Source organism: Boleophthalmus pectinirostris, unplaced genomic scaffold, assembly GCF_026225935.1.
Source record: "Boleophthalmus pectinirostris isolate CB_2022bp ecotype Guang Dong unplaced genomic scaffold, ASM2622593v1 HiC_scaffold_16, whole genome shotgun sequence".
Taxonomy (NCBI): domain Eukaryota; kingdom Metazoa; phylum Chordata; class Actinopteri; order Gobiiformes; family Gobiidae; genus Boleophthalmus; species Boleophthalmus pectinirostris.
The window spans coordinates 27,868,192-27,890,022 of NW_026571095.1; the positions used below are offsets into that span (position 1 = coordinate 27,868,192).

The following is a 21,831-nucleotide window of genomic DNA, read 5'->3' on the forward strand; positions in this document are numbered from 1 at the left end:
CAGGTAGAATCCACTTTGTCCAGCTGACAAATTGAATTTCTCCTTTGCCATATTTCAAAACAATGTGGAGATATAAGTCCGTTCACATGGACACATGTTTTTAATGCTTTTCAGTGCAATTAAAAAAACTAAAAATAAAAGTCTATTTTTAGGGCAAAATGTTACTCAGTAGAGTTATATATAGCAGGTAATTGATAAAACCTGTACATTTAGAATATAAAGTAATTTACACACTTTTGGCAACAACAATGAATGTTAAAAATGAGCAAAGGTTACACTAAATACATGGCTGTATGGCGTAGGCTTTTTTTATTTTGATTATCATAGTTACTAGCAATGAAAATATTAAATAAATAGGCTATGACTAACATTAAAAAAAAAAAAAAAAAAAAAAAAAAAACTGTGCATGACTGGACAATTATTTATATAGTTTTTGTGGAGTATATTGTACGACTAGACAATTATTTATATATTTTAGTTGCGTATATTGTACGACTAGACAGTTATTTATATATTTTTGTTGCGTATTTTGTGCATTTTGGCTCCTCTAACTAACTCTGACTGTGCTAAGTGTTGTCCAGCAGAGGGCGCTGTGACTCCTCATGACCACACACAGATCCAACATGGCGGCGCTGTTTACTCTCTGCCCGCTGCTCATTTGTTTATTCTTATATTTTAAGGAAATTACAGCTTTGAAACTTTTGACTGAGCCTTGTTACAAACCCATTCAAGACGACAGACCGGATTTTGTGAGGTAGGAAGCGGAAAACTGCATGATTTTCGAGAATAAGGGGTTTTATTGGTGCATTGTTATGTTTTTGAGATGATGAGAAACGATAATAGAAATATGAGCTGTGCAGGATTGAACTGTCATATAAAAGTAAACAAATCGTGTCATTAATTATATTTTAGCTACATTTTGACTCATTTAATTTAACTTAATTATTCAGAAGACACACATTTATAACTTTAACTTGTGACGTCTCTTTAAAACTATTTCCAAATGATCTTATCTCACTGGAGGGAATAGTTATCGTTAAAGGAGTTTTATGTATTTTTTTATTATTTATTTTAAATTCTATAAACATTACCTATCTGTTTAAATCAGATATAGCTTTTACTGATAACAACTGTAACACAGATTTTTAGTGGTGTGCAAAAATATCGAAATGTCAGTATATCGTTTGTTGATTAATTGTTTAATCTGATGATACAGTATCGATATCGTGGGCTGCTGTATCGATATATCTCCAAGAGTATTTTTTAGCATATTTTACTAAATTATTTTGTTACAGCGCTACAGTTTTGTTTGTTAAGAGGAAGAAAACTCATTTATGTGACACATTCAAAATATTCACTGTTTTTTGATGATTGTGTTTCATATTAACTTTGCACAAGAAGTGGTTTAACAAAGACTTTTAGTATCACAGCCATGATTTAGCCCTTAAAATATATTGTATTCAACCGAAAGTGCACTGTATCGAGATATGTATTGTATCAGCAACTTAATGATAACCAGCCCTTCTGATTTTGTTCCTAATTACAAAATAATTGGAGATGATGGTCAAGTTGTTTATTGTATTTTGGTGTTTTGGTTCTCAAGACCAATCAGAAGGCTCTCTCTTATTTGGGTTGCCAGTTTCAGTGCTGAAATCCAGTTGGTTTAAACCTAAAATGCCTCTCTTTGAGCTAAATGGTCACTCACTGCCTAAACCCCAGAACCTGCAGCCAGTCATGGATCAGTGCTAGTGCAGCCTCTCCAGCTCAGGGAGGGAATTCTGGAGGTTCTGAGCTTTCACATGAGGCCTGTCCAGATACTAACTATGAGAAAGGTGGTTGCAGGTGTCCTCTATCTGCAGGGCAAGGCAGTGGCAACACAGGTTCAGTTGTGATTGTAAGATGGTTAGTAACAGGCTCCATACTGTTCTTTCTTAATTTACTACTTCTACAAAACAATGTATTCTGGCCTTGGAGGATATTGAACAGTAAAACTTGAGCTGTAGGTAGGGTGACCATATTTCTGTTTGTGAAAACCCGGACACCTTACCAGGAGTGGGGGGGTGGGGCCTCGACATTGAGCTACACTCACCACTCTCACCTCACAACCTGTGCACATGGCCTCCCATTTGTCCTGACCATGTTGGAAAATGGAGAATTTTTTGTACAAGTCATTGTTAAATACACATTTGCGCTGTTTGTATCTACTCGCTCGTTCTGAGTTCACAGAGAGCTACAAGAGCCGCTCAATTTAATGGCCCCAATGAACAGTAATATGAAAATCCGGACATTTCCATCACTTTAAAAAAAAAAACAAAAAAAAAAAAAAACAGACACCCAGGACAGGATGCAAAAAACGGTCATGTACATGGAAAAACAGACGTTTGGTCACCCTAGCTGTTGAATAACTAACTTCTATTGTCAATTAAGAGTTCATTCTACTATGTATTTGTTGCAGCTCAGACCTTTTAATGATACTGTCTATTTAAAAATGGTTTACTGGGATTATCTTGCTTTATGTCAGTGGCTTTATGTTATCGTGACAGACCTAATATAATGCTCCAAAAAATCTTGCATAATACCCCCTCTTTAATAAGATGTCTAATCATTTCCCCTCTTTTCTCCTGAGATCTTTAACTCTATTGTTCTCTTCTGCTTCCTACAGGACCCACAGCCGCCCTCATGAGCTCCTGGCCCCTTCAGACCTGCCTGAGTCCTGGGACTGGAGAAACATCAAAGGAAAAAACTTTGTGAGTGTGACCAGGAACCAGCACATCCCCCAGTACTGTGGCTCCTGCTGGGCCATGGGGGCCACCAGCGCGCTCGCAGGTACTGTCTAATGTCTGCACGCTGAAATGTGTGGGAGAAATAAGGCACATTTTCTTCTTAAAGAGGGTGTATTGGGGTTTCTGCTGTTGATGTTGATGATGAAAAAACAAGCGCAGAGGCACGGAGATCGTTCTTACAGTATCTTTAATGGTGTTACAGCAGAATTCACAGCATCAGGGTGACGAACAATCAAAAAATGTTAGTGAGTCTTATGTATGTTTATGTATATTATTTATTTTTGGCAAGTAGAGATTTACATTTGTATACAATGGAACATATAACATAAGAGAAATCATAATAGAAATGAAAACAACCACAACAAAATATTGCCCAGAAAGGAGTGGGAAGAAGATAAAACATATTTAATCCCACCCCCACTCTTCTAATCTAACACAATGAGCTTTCTTTTGCATTTTTCAGACATTTTTAATTAAATTATATGATCTATTTAAAAGTGCGGACAAAGAGTAACTGTTATAGCTTGGTAGTATAACATAAGCATACCAATAATCTACAAGCATCTAGCTGAGGTTTCTGAGAAGTCTGAGAGTCTATAAAACCTTTGTATAGTCCAGTTATAACAGGGTAGCCGCAGGGTCTTAAAAGTCTTAAAAAGGTCTTAAAGTTCAAATTCTGTTGTCCAAACAATCAGTACAATGGAGGAAGATGTTGGATGGATCATGGGGAAGTGTAGGTTTAATCCAGTGGCTCTTAGATTCTAGATATAGTACCGTAGTTCACAGGTGTCAAACATACGGCCCGGGGGCCAGATCCGGCCCTCCGAGACCTTTTAATGTGACCCTCAGCTGATTTTCTACTAAAATATTTGTATTATATTTTCTATTAAAATATTGGTAATTTTCTGTGGTGTTTATCATAACAGTGTCTCCAGCGTCTCTGTACGTGGCCCCTCCCACCAGAGCAGCACAAATGAAGACTTGTCTCTTTCCAAACGCTCTTAAAGGACGATCGTTTTGACTGTTGACCGTGACACCCTCATCAGCAAAAAGAAAAGTGGAGCCGAGTGCAGGATTTTCCAAGAAAAATTGACTTATTCCTATTTGCAAACAAGTTCATGTTAAAACTTTGTGTTGAAATTGTATTTTTCAGGTTGTTCATAATGTTATAATATTTTGTAAAAGAAAGAGTTCATCAATTAAAAAAGATTTCTGTAATAGATTTGTGTTTCTCTGCACAAATATTTGAACTTATTGTTATTTTTGTGGTGTGTATGACATGAGTTTTCTGATCCGGCCCCTTTTGGGATCAAAGTAGGTTGGATAGGGCCCCCGGACCAAAATGAGTTTGACACTCCTGCCGTAGTTGGTTGGTCATTATTAGAACTGGATCTGGGATTTTTCGCCCGCATAATGAGTGCGATGTTGGTCTTAATTTTCATTTAAGTGGTCTTAAAAAGGTCTTTAAATGTTAAAATGTGTTTTTTTATCTGATACATAAGTCTTGGAAAGTCCTTTTAGCTGATACATAATTCTGGGAAAATCACGGAGCACCTGCAGTTTGTATCATTCAAGGCCACTGAAGAGAACATTTTGCACTTTAAATGTAGCGAGCATTTAGTATGAAATGAGTACAATAAGATTATTGTTCACACTACCATAACATTGAGTAATCCCTCAACTCTCCTTACAGCCCACAACCCTGCATCACCCAAGCTCCCGCACGCAATTTTCTACAAGCATCATACAAAACGATACACTACAACTTGACAGACCTGGTGCAATGTGCAGTAGTTTCATTAACGGGCTGCACGCTGACTGTGTGGTGTTAGCACTCTAAAGGGGAAGTGATGCAGAGAGCAAAAAGGTGCAAAGGGAGGAGGGACTCAAGAGTGTAAAAACAAAATGCCATTTTCAAAATTTCAATAATAAGTAACGTGGTGATGTAAATATGTTATGTGTTAGCAGTTAATACTCCATCTTTAATGAAAAGCTGCAGTAGTGGTTCTGTAGAGATAATAAATAATTTTGTGCAAAATTAGCGCAACATTTAAAACGTACAGATGATACAGAGGTTTGAATGATTTTTTTAAATAATATTCTCTTATTTAAAATATACATACCTAGTAATGCTGCTCGATTATGGAAAAAAATCATTATCACGATTATTTTGTCAATATTGAAATCACGATTATTCAAACAATTATTTTTTAGTTACATGGTGCATTTATTCAGCATCTTAAAAAAACACTTTTGTTATTGATAATTTACACAAAACTTTCAAAGTGACAATAAATATAGGCTACAAATATGAACCTTAGAACACTTTTGCGATGTATGAAACATAAAATAAATAAAATATACTTTGAACATGAAATAAAGCTTAGAAAAACATAAACGTATCCAAAATAAACTATATATCCAGCTGTTCTACAATCTCTACAAAAAAAAAAAAAAAACTTATTTATATAAACAAATCCCAAAATAAACTAATCCTAAAATAAACACAAATACTAATCGCGATCAAAATTCAATTAATTGCACATCCTTAATACCTAGAGTTTTGTTTTGTTGCATTCACAGCCTCTTTGTGTAATTCTGCTTTGTAAGTTTTATTTTGTTTTATTTTTTTATAAGGACAGTACTATTAATACTATTCCACCATCACACACCCTTTGTATATTTGGGAAAACACATTAACAAGGCAATCAGAATAACAGAAGAAGGGATGGAGAAAAGTAAATGGTAAATGGCTACACTCTCCTGCCCTCTGCTGGTTTATATGTTTTATTGCACAACTAAAGAATTTAAAGAGGGGAATTACACTTCTGTGAGGTATTAACGACTAACACAAAACATATTTAGATCACCATGTTAACTTTTGTTGGTTTGAAAATGTTATATTCACTGAAAACAACTTTTTTATGGTTTAATTATTTTTTGGTTTTGATGCTCTGTTTGGAGTCTCTCTCTGTCTCTTTAAGTCTCTGGTCTCATATGAAATAAATAAATAAAGACAATAAAGAGGGTTCAAATAGGATCTGTGAGAGATTGCTACATTACTCAGACACGATGCATGAATGATTCAGAAAAACACTTCAGGCATGTTTTAGACGAGGGAACAATGTTTTAACACTGTATAAATATTGCTAGACATCTTAATGAAGACTAGCAACTACTCTCCACCCTAAAAGTTCATAGTGCAGCTTTAAGTGTTTTGTGTTGTTGTTTTCTTGCAGACCGTATAAACATCAAGCGCGGTGGCTCGTGGCCGTCGGCGTACCTGTCTGTGCAGAATGTGATCGACTGCGGACATGCCGGGTCCTGTTTTGGAGGAGACCATCTCAGGGTGTACGCTTACGCCCACCGCAGAGGAATCCCAGACGAAACCTGCAACAACTACCAGGCCAAAAACCAAAGTAAGGACTGGGGTCGTCAAAAGTATCGAAAATCTGATCGAAACTAGTTTGAGCATGTATCGATTCTAAAAAAAAGTCACATTCACAGGATAGAAATGAATGTTTAGAATGATCTTGAGCTGTATCAGAACAAGTTTAAGAGCGCACAGACTAGTACACGCCCATTACACAGATATAAGGCCACATGGGAATATAAAAGAAAGTATGATTTGATAGGGATGTAACAATAAACGAAATATTGTGATATCGTATCGTCAGAAGTCTCACAATAATACCATGGGCTGTCACAATATAAAGAATTACAAAATCCTTTGCTTAAACGCATAGTTTTATAGTAGCAATTGCAAATAAACATCGGGAACTACATATCCCATGATTCATTTCAGTGCAGACAACATGAAGAAATATGTTTTTTTGAATTCTTGAGATTATTACAGTAATAATTCACACCTAATTTTTGTCAGGATATTTTAAAAGCAGAAAAGCGTCCTGTCTACAATTATATCAGCCTCTCCAAAATATTGGAATAAATATCGTACTGTGAGATGCATATTGTGATAATATCGTGCTGTGAGATTTGGATATCGTTACATCCCTAGTATTTAATCATAAAACATAAAACAATAAGTCATTTTAAAAATTATAATTGTGGTATCGAAAATCAGTTTTGAGGAGCAGAGTCTATTTCTTAAAATCAAGTCATCAAAATCCAGTTTGAAATTTTAATATCGTAACAATGTTTCACAATAATAATAATACATTGGTTTTATATAGAGCTTTTCATGGTAACACAAAGATGTTTCACAATAAAGTAACATTAAAACAAGGACAGGACAAACAGTAATGAGGAGCAGTCGTGTGTGGGGGCTGTAGGCTGTGAGGAAAAGGTGAGTTTTGAGCAGTTTTTTGAAGGTTTAGTTTAGTGAGTCTGAGGCTGGCGCTGGCATCACCTAGTGCCTCTGCTCAATTTAATTTCTCTCCAGTGACAAGGTCAGGAATCAGAATATACTAAATGGTTTGTGAAAACCCCAGAAGTGGGAGTCCAGGCACCAGCCAATCAGCCCCGTTAACATATGTCACGACCAAATATCAGCGATTGGTTAAATAAAAAAAGTACCCACCTACCGTCGAGCGAACGAATCCTAATGCTGCGAGATCAGACGGTTTCAGCTAATGAATCAGCCTAGGTGGAACCTGCACATTACAATGAAAACGTTTTTGCTTTTTGTGTGTTTTTCCACAATATGGCATTTAAATCTATCTGTATCTGTTTTAACCTACTTTAGCCTAGCGTCACCTGCTTCTCTATGGAGATATGTTTAATGCCATACTGTCGAACATTCCGGGCAAAGAAATACCCTCTTCTACCCTTTTACAACATTTTAAACCATACTTTGGGACATTATTCATGTAGATATTTTTATTGCCATACTGCAGGTGATTAGAGCCAAAAGAACAACATTTCTATTGAGTCAAGCAGGTGGAAAATCCGGGCTATATTTTTGTCTAGAAAGTTCCACAGGGGGGCTTTAAATAGCTTGTACCTTCAACATACAGCTGTTTGTGTTTCCTTTGAGGACTTATCCGTGCTTTATCCCTAAGAGCAGAGCAGCCATTCTTCCTCTTATTGTGACAGAGGCCCAGGGCAAAAGCAGCATCAGCTCTCTCTCTGTTCTCTCTTCCTCTCTGTCTGCCTCTTCCTGTTTCTCTGTCTTTCTGTCTCTCTGTGTCTCTCTCTCTCTTATTATCTCTGTCTCTCTCTGATTATCTCTGTCTCTCTCTGATTATCTCTGTCTTTTTCTCTGTCTGTCTGTCTCTCTTTTTCTCTGTGTGACTCTCTGTGTCTCTGTCTCTCTGTCTGTCTTCCTGTCTCTTTCTGTCTCTCTCTCTGTTTCTTTCTCTCTGTCTCTTTCTCTCTGTCTGTCTGTAGTTCTCTCTCTCTATCCCTTTCTCTCTGTCTGTCTCTCTTTCTATCTCTCTCTCTATCTCTCTTTCTGTGTCTCTGTGTGTGTGAGTGTCTGTTTGTCTCTCTCTAATTATCTCTATCATTCTCTCTCTCTCTCTTTCTCTCTGTCTGTCTCTCTGATTCTCTCTCTTTTTCTCTGTCTCTCTTTCTCTCTGTCTCTCTCTTTATCTCTGTGTGTCTCTCTCTGTGTCTGTCTGTTTCTTTCTCTGTCTGTCTGTCTTTCTGTCTCTGTCTGTCTCTCTCTGATTCTCTCTGTCTCTCTTTCTCTCTGCGTGACTCTCTGTGTCGGTCTCTCTGTCTGTCTCTCTCTCTTTCTCTGTCTGTTTGTCTGTCTCTCTCTTTGTTTCTCTATCTATCTGTCTCTCTTTGTCTGGCTCTCTCTCTGTGTCTCTCTGTGTCTGTCTGTCTCTTTCTTTCTGTCTGTTTCTTTCTCTCTCTCTGTCTCTTTCTGTCTGTCTTTCTCTCTCTGTCTCTTTCTTTTTTTTCTGTCTGTCTGTCTCTTTCTCTTTGTCTCTCTTTCTGTCTCTCTCGTTCTCTCCGTGTGTCTTTGTGTCTTTCTGCCTGTCTCTCTTTGTCGCTCTCTCTGTCTCTCTCATTCTGTCTTTCTTTCTTTTTTCTCTCTCTGTCTGTCTGTCTGTCTGTATGTCTCTCTCTCTCTCTCTCTCTCTCTCTCTCTCTCTCTCTCTCTCTCTCTCTCTCTCTCTCTCTCTCTCTCTCTCTCTCTCTCTATATATATATATATATATATATATATATATATATATATATATATATTTGTCTATCTCTCTGTCTCTCTTTCTTTCTTGTCTGTCTTTCTCTCTGTCTGTCTCTCTGTGTCTTTCTGTCTGTTTGTCTGTCTCTGTGTGTGTCTGTTAGTCTCTCTCTTTCTCTCTGTCTCTTTTTCTCAGTCTCTTTCTGTCTCTCTCTTTCTGTTTTGTCTCTTTCTGCCTGTCTTTCTCTCTCTCTTTTTCTCTGTGTCTGTCTGTATATCTCTGTCTTTTTGTCTGTCTCTCTGTCTCTTTCTGTTTCTCTATTTCTCTCTTTCTGTCTGTCTGTCTCTCTCTGTTTCTCTCTCTCTGCGTCTGTCTCCATCTCCCACTCTTTCAATGATTCATCTTTTTGTGTTTGTCTGTGGGTTTTTTTTTGTGGTTTTTTTTTTTTTTTTTTTCCAGAAGCTTTATTCACCAGCGCTGCCTTTGAGAGTATCCGTCCGTCACATAAACAGGCCTTGTGTTGGAGAAAAGTCATCTCAAGGACAATGGAGAGAAGCCGGTGTCACTTCAGATTATCTTATACACCACATGACACACGGCCGGGGTGGGCGAGAAGCTTCTGTCCAAGGCTTTCAAAATGCTCGCTGATACTGATACTTCTGCTGATGTATTCGACTTTCCCCCCGGGGTTGTGACGCTAACTGGAGGCTCTGCTCTGTCTGAGGCGTTTTAAAACTTTAATCTGAGCTTCATTTTAACACAGTCTGACCAGAAAGAGCTGACTTGGTTGGAAATACTGGTTGGAAGTCCCTCTTAAATAAAATTACAGTCACTAATAGGGGGGTGCAAAAATTTCGGAATATCGATATATCGTATCGTTTAATGTGATGATACAGTATTGATATCGTGGGATACTGTATCGATATATCACCAAGAGTATTTTTAGGTGTGTTTTACTAAATTATTTTGTTACAGAGCTACAGTTTTGTTGCTTGTGGAGTGAAAGGAATCTCATTTATGCAACACATTTGACATTTTTAGTGTTTTGATGATTAAAATGTTTGTGTTTCATATGAACTTTGCACAAGAAATTATTTAACAAAGCCTTTTAGTATCACAGCCATGATTTGGCCTTTATTTTTTATTGAACCGTATCGAATCGATTTGAAATATATCATATTGAATCAAAAGTGCACTGTATCGAGATATGTGATATCATGGCCTATATATTGAGGTATGTATCGTATCGGCAACTTCTTAATGATACCCAGCCCTAGTCACTAACATTATTCACCAGTTTTTCAATCATTCTCATCTTTAAAAATAAAAAAATCAAACACTTAAACACCTAAACAGGACCGTGAACTGTTAATTTGAACACAGCCTCTTGAAAATGTGCTGTTTAAATCCATTTTGTATCTGTTTTTTGCGTCTTCAGACAATCCTAAAACCTTTTAACAGTGTTTGCATTGCGTCTCCATGGCAACTGATGAACATTCCACCATACACATACATCTAGAGCACCCCCAGTGTGTTGTCACTAGGGCTGGGTATCATTAAGAAGTTGCCGATACGATACATATCTCGATACGTAGGCCACGATACGATACATATCTCGATACAGTGAACTTTCAATTCGATATGATATATTTCAAATCGATTCGATACGGTTCAATAAAAAATAAAGGTTAAATCATGGCTGTGATACTAAAAGTGTTTGTTAAATCACTTCTTGTGCAAAGTTCATATGAAACACAAACATTTTAATCCCCAAAACAGAGTCAAAATGTCAAATGTGTCACATAAATGAGTTTCCACAAGCAACAAAACTGAAGCTATGTACCAAAATAATTTAGTAAACCACGTAAAAATACTCTTGGTGATATATCGATACAGTAACCCATGATATCGATACTGTATCATCACATTAAACGATACGATATATCGATATTCCGATATTTTTTGCACACCCCTAGTTGTCACTGCAAACTATCAATAGCGATGAACAATTTAACACAGTATTTTTATTTTTTCCCACAAAAATCCAATCCAATCCAACTTTATTTGTATAGCACATTTCACCAAGACAAGCTTGCGAAAGTGCTTGACAGAGTAAGCACAATATAAATTAAAACATTAAATAAAATAAAGCATAAAATAAATAAATAAGCAAGTCAATAAAAAACATAAAAAATACTAAAATAGCAAATCAATCAATAAAACAACAATCAGAGGACCACACAATTCTCACGCCGCGTTAAAAGTCAGTGAGTAAAAGTGTGTTTTTAAACTAGACTTAAATAAGATGCTTCTGGATTTTACTCGTTTCTCGTAACCCAAAACATGCACAAGAGGTACAATCCTGCAGTCAAGGTGGGCCTAAATGGGTCAAATGCAGCGGGCGAATTTTCTTACAGGGACAAAAAAGTGTATCTTAAAGATCCAAAATTATACAAAAAATTTTAGAATGCATTTACCTCGTCAAAAACAAACCTGGAATTGTGTTTTGTTTCATTCACACATGTTTGAGTAACTCTTTATTAGTCTTCTGTCTACATAAAAAAGCTCAAAATGCTCTGTTCTTTTTTTTGTTCTGGTTTTATTTTTTTTTAGGATTTCTGAAAAGATAAACATTGGTAAAACAACATTGAACACGACACTGAGTGCAAAAAATTAGACAAATGACATCCTACATTCCCCTATGAGTCCCATTTTGTCAAAGAGGTCCATTTTCAAATTAAATCCAAACGTTATTTTTTCCATTTTTCGAAATTTAAATTATAATTTCTGATGAGTCTTTGATTGATGGTGCAGTTTGTGTCATCCGTTTTGTGTAATGGCCTTTTTTTCCTGCCACTAAAATTACGCTCCAGAGAAATCCATTGATTGTTTTGAGTTTTGGGGCCCAAGTCCATAATTTTGAGGACGAGTGGGATGGTCATATTAAAGACAGTTTGCAGTGTGAAGTGTAGAGATAATTATTCTTATTTTGTTTCATTTAATATTTACTTAAAATGCATGGTTTTTGGTCATTTTGGTCATGCTTTATGGTTAACATGATTATTTGTTGATTATTTGCTTAAGAATAATTTGATCCATTTGCATTTTTCTTTCAATTAATTATTGCTAATGTTAATAAAATTTACTTCAGTAATGGTCTATGGCTCCTTATTTAAGGTGAGTACAGGTGGACAGTGTTGGGGAGTAACAGATTACATGTACCGGAGTTACATAATCAGAGTACAAATTATGAGTAACTGTATTCAGTTTGGTAATTCCACTCATTGCCGGGCACTAAACCAGGTCTAAACCAGGTCTAAACCAGGTCTAAACCAGGTCTAAACCAGGTCTAAACTAGGTCTAAACCAGTTCCAAACCAGGTTTAAACTAGGTCTAAACTAGGTCTAAACTAGGTCTAAACCAGGACTAAAACCAGGACTAAAACCAGAACTAAAACCAGAACTAAAACCAGGACTAAACCAGGACTAAACCAGGTCTAAATCAGGTCTTGAACAGGATTTAACAGGACTAAACCATGCATTCTATCAATAATATTTTTCATACCGTCAAGGAAAGTCTGGGCTTTTTTATTGTCTTTTAGCAGAAAAAATATCTTATGTGAAGATTTCCTCGTCTTTGCTTCTCTACAGCAAATCAAGTAATCCAAAGTATTCAGATTACGTTACTCACTTTTAGTAATTTAATGGATTACGTTACAAACTACATTCTGGGGTGTGTAATCTGTAATCTGTAGGGGAATACATTTTAAAAATAACCTTCCCAACACTGCAGGTGGACCATTAGCCAGGTTGGCACCACCTAGTGCCTCCGCTCAATTTCATTTCTCTCCAGCGACTAGGTCAGGAATTGGAATACACTAGACGGTTTGAAAGAACCACGGAAGTGCGAGTTCGGGCACCAGCCAATCAGCGAAGAGCCATACATTCAGTGTTGTCAATGATTCCCAAGATCAAGCATTTAAAGCCGCAATAAAGAGAATGGTTGGTGAATTTTATTAAGGGGAAAGACTTTATTGCCCTTCTTCCTACAGGATTTGGTTTCCATGAAGTGAAACCGTCTGATAAATCAGGCTACTGATTAGGGACCATTAGTAGGGACCATTCTCAAATACAAAGTTGTTATTGTTCTTCTTCCTACGGGATTTGGATTTGAAAAGCTTAATATTCCAGTTATCCCCGTTAGCGGCGCATTACATACGTCACGACCAAATAGCAGCGATTAGTTAAATGATAAAAAGTACCCGCCAACCGTCGAGCGAAAGAATTCTAACACTGCGAGGTCAGACAGTTTCTAAGAAGTGAAACCGGCCAATGAATCAGGCTAGGTGTACCATGGGAGTGGAGCCAAACAGTTTTTGACCTCCTGTCACCAACCTGTTAAAGTTCCCCTTTTTATATGTTTTGTATGTCGTCAATTATGTGAATACTCAAGAGTTTTTAACTGCACTTGGATCGCTCTCTGTAGATTCTTTCACTTTTGAAGCATTTTAAAAGGTAGAATGGGGTGCACAAAGCATCAGTCTGGCTTCATAAATGTTTGGACCTTACAGCCACGTTTTACCTTTAGTTCAGGAGAGATCAGCAAATCCAGGGTTGAATTATCCAAATGACTCTAGTGAAGATGTGTGGAGTTCAGTTTAAAACATGGTCGAGCACTTGAGTGTGAAACAAAACACAACTCCAGGTCGGTTTGTGATGAGGAAACAACATTATAACATAGACCAGAGCGTAATAGAGTCCCTTTAACCATAACCTCATCACTTCCTTTTCTCGTTTGTTGTTTCAGAGTGTGAGGAGTTCAACCAGTGCGGCACCTGCTCCAACTTCCAGTCCTGCGCAGTGGTGAAAAACTACACGGCGTGGAGAGTGGGAGACTATGGAGAAGTTTCAGGACGAGACCAAATGAAAGCCGAGATCTTTGCCAACGGGCCCATAAGGTACAGAGACCCGTCCTCCTACAGCCGCGGCACCGTTTAAGACAGACCGCCCACACGCTACTGAACAACTGTTAGTCACCTGAATGTATTACCTTCATGCATATGCTAAAAAGTCTCCAACGAAACACAACAGCGCGACATCAGACCAAAGGCAGTTCAGATTTATAGCAAGTCCTCATAGTGCAGTGAGAGTGAATTCAGAAATACGATTTTGTGTAAGATGCTGATTATATTATAGTAGACTCTATACTGAATACCAGGACTAAACCAGAACTGAACCAGGACTAAAACAGGACTAAGCCAGGTTTAAACCAGGACTAAACCAAGACAAAACCAGGACTGAGCCAGAACTGAACCAGGACTAAAACAGGACTAAACCAGGTTTAAACCAAGACAAAATCAAGACTGAACCAGGTCTAAACCAGGACTAAACCAGAATTGAACCAGGACTAAAACAGGACTAAACCAAGATAAAACCAGAATTGAACCAGGACTAAACCAGAATTGAACAGGACTAAAACAGGAATGAACAGGACTAAAACAGGCTAAACCAGGACTAAAGGAGGACTAAAGGATGACTAAACCAAGACAAAACCAGGACTGAACCAGAACTGAACCAGGACTAAACCAGGACTAAACCAGGTCTAAACCAGGTCTAAACCAGGTCTAAACCAAGACTAAACCAGTACTGAACCAGGTCTAAACCAGGTCTAAACCAGGTCTAAACCAGGACTAAACCAGTACTGAACCAGGTCTAAACCAAGACTAAACCAGAACTAAACCAGAACTAAACCAGGACTAAACCAGGTCTAAACCAGGTCTAAAGGTCTAAACCAAGTCTAAACCAAGACAAACCAGGACTAAACCAGGACTAAAGCAGGTCTAAACCAAGTCTAAACCAAGACTAAACCAGAACTAAACCAGGACTAAACCAGGTCTAAACCAGGTCTAAACCAAGTCTAAACCAAGACAAACCAGGACTAAACCAGGACTAAAGCAGGTCTAAACCAGGTCTAAACCAAGACAAAACCAGGACTGAACCAGGTCTAAACCAGAACTGAACCAGGACTAAAACAGGACTGAAACAGGTCTAAAACATGACAAAACCAGGACTAAACCAGGTCTAAACCAGGTCTAAATCAGGTCTAAACCAAGACTAAACAAGAACTGAACGAGGACTGAGTGTCGGGACAGGCCTGTTGCACCCGCGTAGACCGTCGGGTGACCGCAGGCGAAAGGATCAGCACAGAACTCCGCGCATTTTTATGTTCTTGATTGGTGATACAGTTGGATTTTGGTACAAATACAAAAAATATTTGCTGCTCACTCAAACCTCATTGAGCTCTGTAATTTTCCAACTTAGAAGTCATTAAGCTCATCACCAAATACCCAAAGAAATGCATAAAACTAGTGAGTACATAACTCTCACATCCACTCGGAAGTTTGAGTTTGTAGTCATTTCAAATCAAACATATATTTTAAAGGGTCCATGATGTTACACTATTTTCTGATCTGTTGTCATGCTGTTTCCTCATCACAAACAGATCATATATAATGTAGGACCTTTAAGGAAAATAAACAATTCTAACCAGGTATCGGCCATGAAAAAAACATATCATTCTATTTCTACTGACACTCAAATGATCGTTACTAATGATTGATGATTGATGCTTTAACTTCCTTTTACAGTTAATTTCTAAATGTGTTTTTTTTTTCTTGCAGTTGTGCGTTGATGGCCACTGATGGTCTGGAGCTGTACTCGGGGGGCGTGTTCTCTGAGTTCCACCCTCTGTCTCTGCCCAATCACATCGTGTCCGTGGCCGGGTGGGGCGTGGCCAACGGGACAGAGTACTGGGTCGTGCGTAACTCGTGGGGAGAGTTCTGGGTAAGGCAGGCTTACATAAAGTCTGTAATGGTCTCTTTAAAGGTTTACTGTGTAACTTTTCTGCTGGAGGGTCTGCCACCTGCGTGTGTCCATGGAGATGTTGTGAAAAGCAGGTGATGTCCTGATGCCAACAGGACAAGTTACTGACCAGATTTATGAAGGGGAGTTAACAGTAAGAATGTGTGTTTTTCACTGTATTTGTTAGTAATAAAATAGATGCAATATAGATAAATGCCATACTGTGGAACATTCCATACAAAACAAGAACATCTCCATGGATACAAGCAAGACCTCACCAAAACAGTTTTGTAGTGCACCTTTACAGGGACTGAAACACAATTTGAAACAATTATTGTAAACTAGGTTGCTTGTAAGTACATGCTGTGACACTGGATACAAACATTGTTTAAAGGAATAAAATATTTGGTGTTAACTGTATTTAACTGTAGCTTACATCTACTACTGCATTACTGAAAAACTCTGCTCTAACTCTACTTAGTCTGTTACTTTCTCAAACGCCAACACAAAATCTACATGTATTGGAGGGCACATTAGTGTTGTCACATACTGATTCCAGTATAAAGATGATACACAAATTGCTCATCACGTACAGGTCACGCAGGCGACGCTAAGTGTTTTCTGCCTTGCGGGGGAATGGGCGCTGACACACTAACAACAGTTATTATATATAATGTTATAACAATGTTCAAGATGAATGGGCACACAAACAACAGGTGTGAACACTGAGCAGTGTTTAGTGTGATGGAAGCACAGACCAGAGTGAACGCTGAACAGTGTCCAACATGCTCCAAGTCTACAGGCACTAGAATTCCTACGGGCCTAACTCGATCCATATCAATCACGTAGCCCAACTTTAAACAGATGATTCTGCTCCAACTGAGCTTCTACATGTGAAATAAATTAATAATTAAATTAATTGCCTATGGACCTATAGGTATAAACTTTACGCATTATCTTAGGGAAGCAATTCATATCCCTTTAAAATGTGTGCCTTGTTTACAAGCAAAAACAAAGTCCAGAAGAACAAAACATGGATAACTTACAGTTTAGAGCCACGAGAGAAGGAAAAAAATCCATTTATATCCACAATAGCACGTCTTCTGAGTCATGTGCACTGAGAATTTCCTCAATCTGTTATTTAATTCCATTAGGTCCATAAACTTTATATTCCACTCCAGAATTTACACAAACAGACTATAGAAGAACATTTTATCTACAAATTGAGGAGATTATCCTGCAAACGGGGCAGACAGGCTGTCTGTGCTTTTATAACTTTGGTTGAGTGCCGTGTGCCCAGAGTTGAAGTCTCCAGCCGCTCGGACACTGCGCTGAAGAGCCCCGTGTGACTGTTTAGGAGTTTTAGGAGTTTAGGAGCACAGTATTATATTGCCTTTCCTGTATCTCAAACCCGTTGTGTTTTTTTTTACAGGGGGAACATGGATGGGCACGGATAGTCACCAGCGCTTACAAAGGAGGGAAAGGAAACTGGTTCAACTTGGGCATTGAAAAGAACTGTGCTTACGGAGATCCCATAGTACCATAAAAATACAGACAGAGATAAAGACTGGAGTTTATTCCAAGTCCCAGTGAGCTTTTCTCATTTTCAAGCAACATATCAAAACAAAAGAGCCGACTTAAAACCACTGAAGTACAAGGATAAATATTTTTAAAGAAGAAACTGCTTTTTATGGTATTGACACATGTACAGTTGTTCGTTTTAAACCAAGTTGGAACCAAGCACTAAATCCACTTTTTGACTAAACTGCATATGGTGTTTGAATAGCATTTATCCACTCTTTATAGTTATTGTTTTTGTCAAATTTACTGCAATTTAGGTCAATTTGCAGCTTTCTGGTCAAAAATGTCTAAAGCTAAGTTTGTGCTCCTTTCAGTGTTCTCTATAATATTCAGTAGTTGGTGACATTACACAGAACTACCCTGAGTACAGCCAGGTTTTTCTCATTACAAACACCACGGGAGGAGTTTAAAGTGTGGATTCCCGTTAGACCAATCACAGAGTTCTTCATAGCCCAGACCCCGCTCGTTCTCTCCCTTCGGTCTTTTCTTTAGTCCGTCCAGGTGCTGCTCAGTCTGAAATGTGGTTGTGGGAGGAGTTTTGGTGTTTATTCCGTATTCTACTGAACGTCCGTAGTCGATAAACCCGAGTTTGTTCTCTCGACATCTTTTTGTGAATGCGTTCCATTGCAACAGTCGGGGAAAATATGGATGCCTGAGAAAGTTTAATGCAACGTCACGAGCTTCGACTAATAAATTAAGGCCGTGTCAGTTCAGATCTGTTACCTAACTTTAGCTGTCGGCGACTTAATTATGACAGCTTGACTTTTACATGCTTCGAAAAAACAATCTACTGTCAAATAATGTGAAAGAAAGTCTAAATGCCACTGCAAAGTTTTTAGAAGACACTTTCTCTACACATATATAAACTTAATATATCAAAATGACAAAAAGATCATTCTCCACGTTTACTGTGTGCGCTGACATTTTTTGCTGTGACGTAAATCCAACCGACTCGAGGCCTGAGTTTATGTTTCTGAACCTTGATTTGATTGGCCGTTCCATTGCACTTTCTCGACGTGGAGATCGTTTTTTTCCAAGTCGCGAGCACAGTAAAAAGCAGCATTAGTCACACGTTAAATTGCAATATAGATCTGTGAGTCATTCATATTTATTAGTTTATTTATAGGGACAGTGTTAAATGGAGTAGGTCAACTCAATACATAGAAGTCACGTACAGTATTACTTATTTATATTTGTCAAAAAGCTTATGATGCCCACACAGTTCCGGTAAATGGGAATTGGGACTAAACTAGTGAAAAAACTCAACCAAACCAACCAGAACTAAGCAAGACTGGACTGAACAGGGCCAAGTCAAGTCCACATGAGGACTAAATAAACTCAAACCAAAGCCAAATCAGTGTAAATGTGTCCAGAATTTAGATTTACCTGAATACCTGATTTTTATTGTCTTCAAAACATGAAAAAATGTGCTAGTTTATTTTTTTTATTTTGATTGACTTGCCTTCCTAGCATTATAATTATGTTAACAGCACATCAGCGTTGCTTCCTGGTTCGCAGACAATAAAAATACTCTGTAATTAGATGTGGACAAATCTGTGTATCATTCGTTCATTCGATTTTCAATATAAAACCAAAAATAAGAAAGTGAAAAAAACAGCTGTTTTCTTCATTATTTGTCTCCAAACCTAAAATAAGAAAACAGATAACGATTAGTTTTTTTCATTTTTCAATTTTGTATTTAAATGAATAACGGAAAAAACGGATAATGTCCATTTCCCGTTTTCGTGACTTAAACTGCGATGCCGGACTGAATCAGGACTAAACCAGGACTAAAACAGGACTAAAACAGGACTACAACAGGACTAAACCATGACTAAAACAGGTCTAAAACAGGACTAAACCAGGACTAAAACAGGTATAACCAGGACTAAACTAGGACTAAAACAGGACTAAAACAGGACTAAAACAGGTATAAACCAGGACTACAACAGGATTACAACAGGACTAAAACAGGAAGGACTAAAACAGGACTAAAACAGGTATAAACCAGGACTAAAACAGGACTAAAACAGGAAGGACTAAACCAGGACTAAAACAGGACTAAACCAGGACTAAAACAGGACTAAACCAGGAAGGACTAAAACAGGACTAAAACAGGAAGGACTAAACCAGGACTAAAACAGGACTAAAACAGGACTAAAACAGGAAGGACTAAACAGGACTAAAACAGGACTAAAACAGGAAGGACTAAAACAGGAGTAAAACAGGAAGGACTAAAACAGGAAGGACTAAAACAAGATTAAGACAGGACTAAACCAGGACTAAAACAGGACTAAAACAGGACTAAAACAGGTAGAAACCCGGACTAAAACAGGACTAAAACAAGACTAATACAGGACTAAAACAGGAAGGACTAAAACAGGACTAAAACAAGACTAATACAGGACTAAAACAGGACTAAAACAGGACTAAAACAAGACTAATACAGGACTAAAACAGGACTGAACAGGTCTAAACCAGCTCTCTGTAAATGGGAAATGGACGTTATCTGTTTTTTCCATTATTCATTTAAACACAAAATCAAAAACTGACAAAACTAATTGTTATCAGTTTTTTATTTTGGTTTTGGAGACAAATAATGATGAAAATTGTTGTTTTTTCATTTTCTTATTTTTGGTTTTATATTGAAAAAAACGAATGAACGAACGACACACGGATTCAGACGGCACACAGTGGTTTTATTTTGACCCCACCAGCTGCTTTTATAACATAACTGCTCTTCTTAGGCAAGACACATTTACATCTAGAAACAGCCCCATAAATGCCATGTAAATACCACATATTATTGTTTATTGTTCGCTGTTGTTACTCGTATTATAGCCTGAACCAAACTGTACTCGAGTAATGTTACTTTAAAATAATATTACTCAAGTAGAAGCACAAAGTAGTGGTCCAAGAAATGTTTTAAGTAAAGTACTATTCAAATAAGAGTAATTTAAAGAGTAAAACTTTGACGTTGATACAATCTGATGGACAAAACATGCACAAAATCAGATATTTCCAGTTTTTTATTTATTATCAAAGGAAAAACATAAAAATGAGCCAAACTAAATCATATCTGAAGGAGCCGCTGCAAGAAACACAAATGTTTAAATCATTTCTTATTGTCACATAAAGCTTTTGTCACTTTAGATTTATTTACAGTGGGAAAAGGTACCACAATATTGTTATTTCAATAAAAATACGACTCAAGTAGGAGTAAAATTACATATGCTGCTAGAAAGTTACTCAAGCAAATGTATCTGAGTGTAACTGAGCTGCAGTTTTTGGCGTCACATTTTGCGTCAAAGTGTTTTCAGAAAATCTATAATCTTATTTAAATGACAGGAGAAGACTCATTTACATTCAGCCACACCTGTGTTCTGTTTGAGGAGAGACTATCTCTGAGAAACGCTGCTAAAACGAGGATTTGACCAAGAAACTAGAAGGTTTTATTGTATCCGTGGGTTTCATTTAAAGTTACAAATTAGGGTTGTTGCTTTAGTAATTAACACTTTAAAGAGGCTGTATTACAATTTCATTTGATTTATGTTTTAATGTTGTTTCCTCATCAAAAACAAACCTGGACTTGTGTTTTGTTTTATTCACATGTTTAACTCACAAACCCGGCACATTAAACTGCGTTCTCAAACTTAAAGCACTCAGTTACGCAAGAAGAGCTCCACTGTGTTTTTAAACTCCATACATCTTCACTAGAATCATGTCAATTTTCAGCCCTGGAAATGCCCATTTTTTTTAAGATACAGATATTGTTTTACCTTTGTTGAAACGTCTTCACTCCTTGGTACACCAGAAAATATTGAAGACTTTCTCTAGCAATCTCATCTAAACAAAAAGTAAAAAAAAATCTGTATTTAAAATGTAACAACTTAAGGTTATTCTAGTGTATTGTAGATTAAATCTGATTAATTGAGGTTTCATTGAGGAATTGAGGCTTCAAAACTACCCCTCTGGAGATGTAGACCGTCTAATAATAACTACTCAAACGTGTGAATGAAATAAAACACAACTTCAGGTATGATTCTGAACACGTCTGAAAGTACAGGAGTCAATTTTGTGTAATATAAAACCTTTAAAACAAAATCTTACATCTTTTGAATGGAGAATCGTCTTAAAATTGTCACAGGAAGCTGAGACAAATGAATATCAGACAGAGATATTATGTGCCATGTAAAATACAGTCACTTTGTTGAAGATTTTATGATTGCAAATAAAACATGTTATAATAGAAATCAGAGTTTTTTGTGTGTGTTTTCTTTTTCTCTTCCAAACCATGAGTCAGAAACTTACGAACCTTTAACCCTTTTTTTGTTTCCTTATTGTTCTCTAATCATTATTTGCTGATTTGCCACTCCTAAAAAAGGCCCCATGACAAAGAACCAAGTGTCTGCAATATTGGACGTGTCTCATTTCTCATTCTTTGTCTCCACCTCCTTGATTCCTCTCCTTAATTCTGTAGGAAATGGGCGAGGAAATCCTGCCCACAGA

At 37.3% G+C, this 21,831-nt stretch overlaps 1 protein-coding gene across 1 annotated transcript; it reads left to right on the top strand.

Annotated features, from left to right (window-relative positions):
- The first annotated feature begins 611 nt into the window (after positions 1-611).
- LOC110174895 (cathepsin Z) lies at positions 612-21,575 on the top strand. Its single transcript, XM_020941012.2, has 6 exons — positions 612-754; positions 2,663-2,826; positions 6,023-6,202; positions 13,688-13,838; positions 15,561-15,723; positions 17,174-21,575. Exons 1-6 carry the CDS (start codon positions 624-626, stop codon positions 17,285-17,287), a joined length of 903 nt encoding a protein of 300 aa, XP_020796671.1. The 5' UTR covers positions 612-623; the 3' UTR covers positions 17,288-21,575.
- Positions 21,576-21,831: the final 256 nt, after the last annotated feature.

Coding starts and splice junctions, on each gene's coding strand:
- LOC110174895 (XM_020941012.2), top strand. CDS start 624: ATGGCGGCGCTGTTTACTCTCTGCCCGCTGCTCATTTGTTTATTCTTA. Junction 13,839..15,560: donor TTTGCCAACGGGCCCATAAG/GTACAGAGACCC, acceptor TTTTTCTTGCAG/TTGTGCGTTGATGGCCACTG. Junction 15,724..17,173: donor ACTCGTGGGGAGAGTTCTGG/GTAAGGCAGGCT, acceptor TTTTTTTTACAG/GGGGAACATGGATGGGCACG.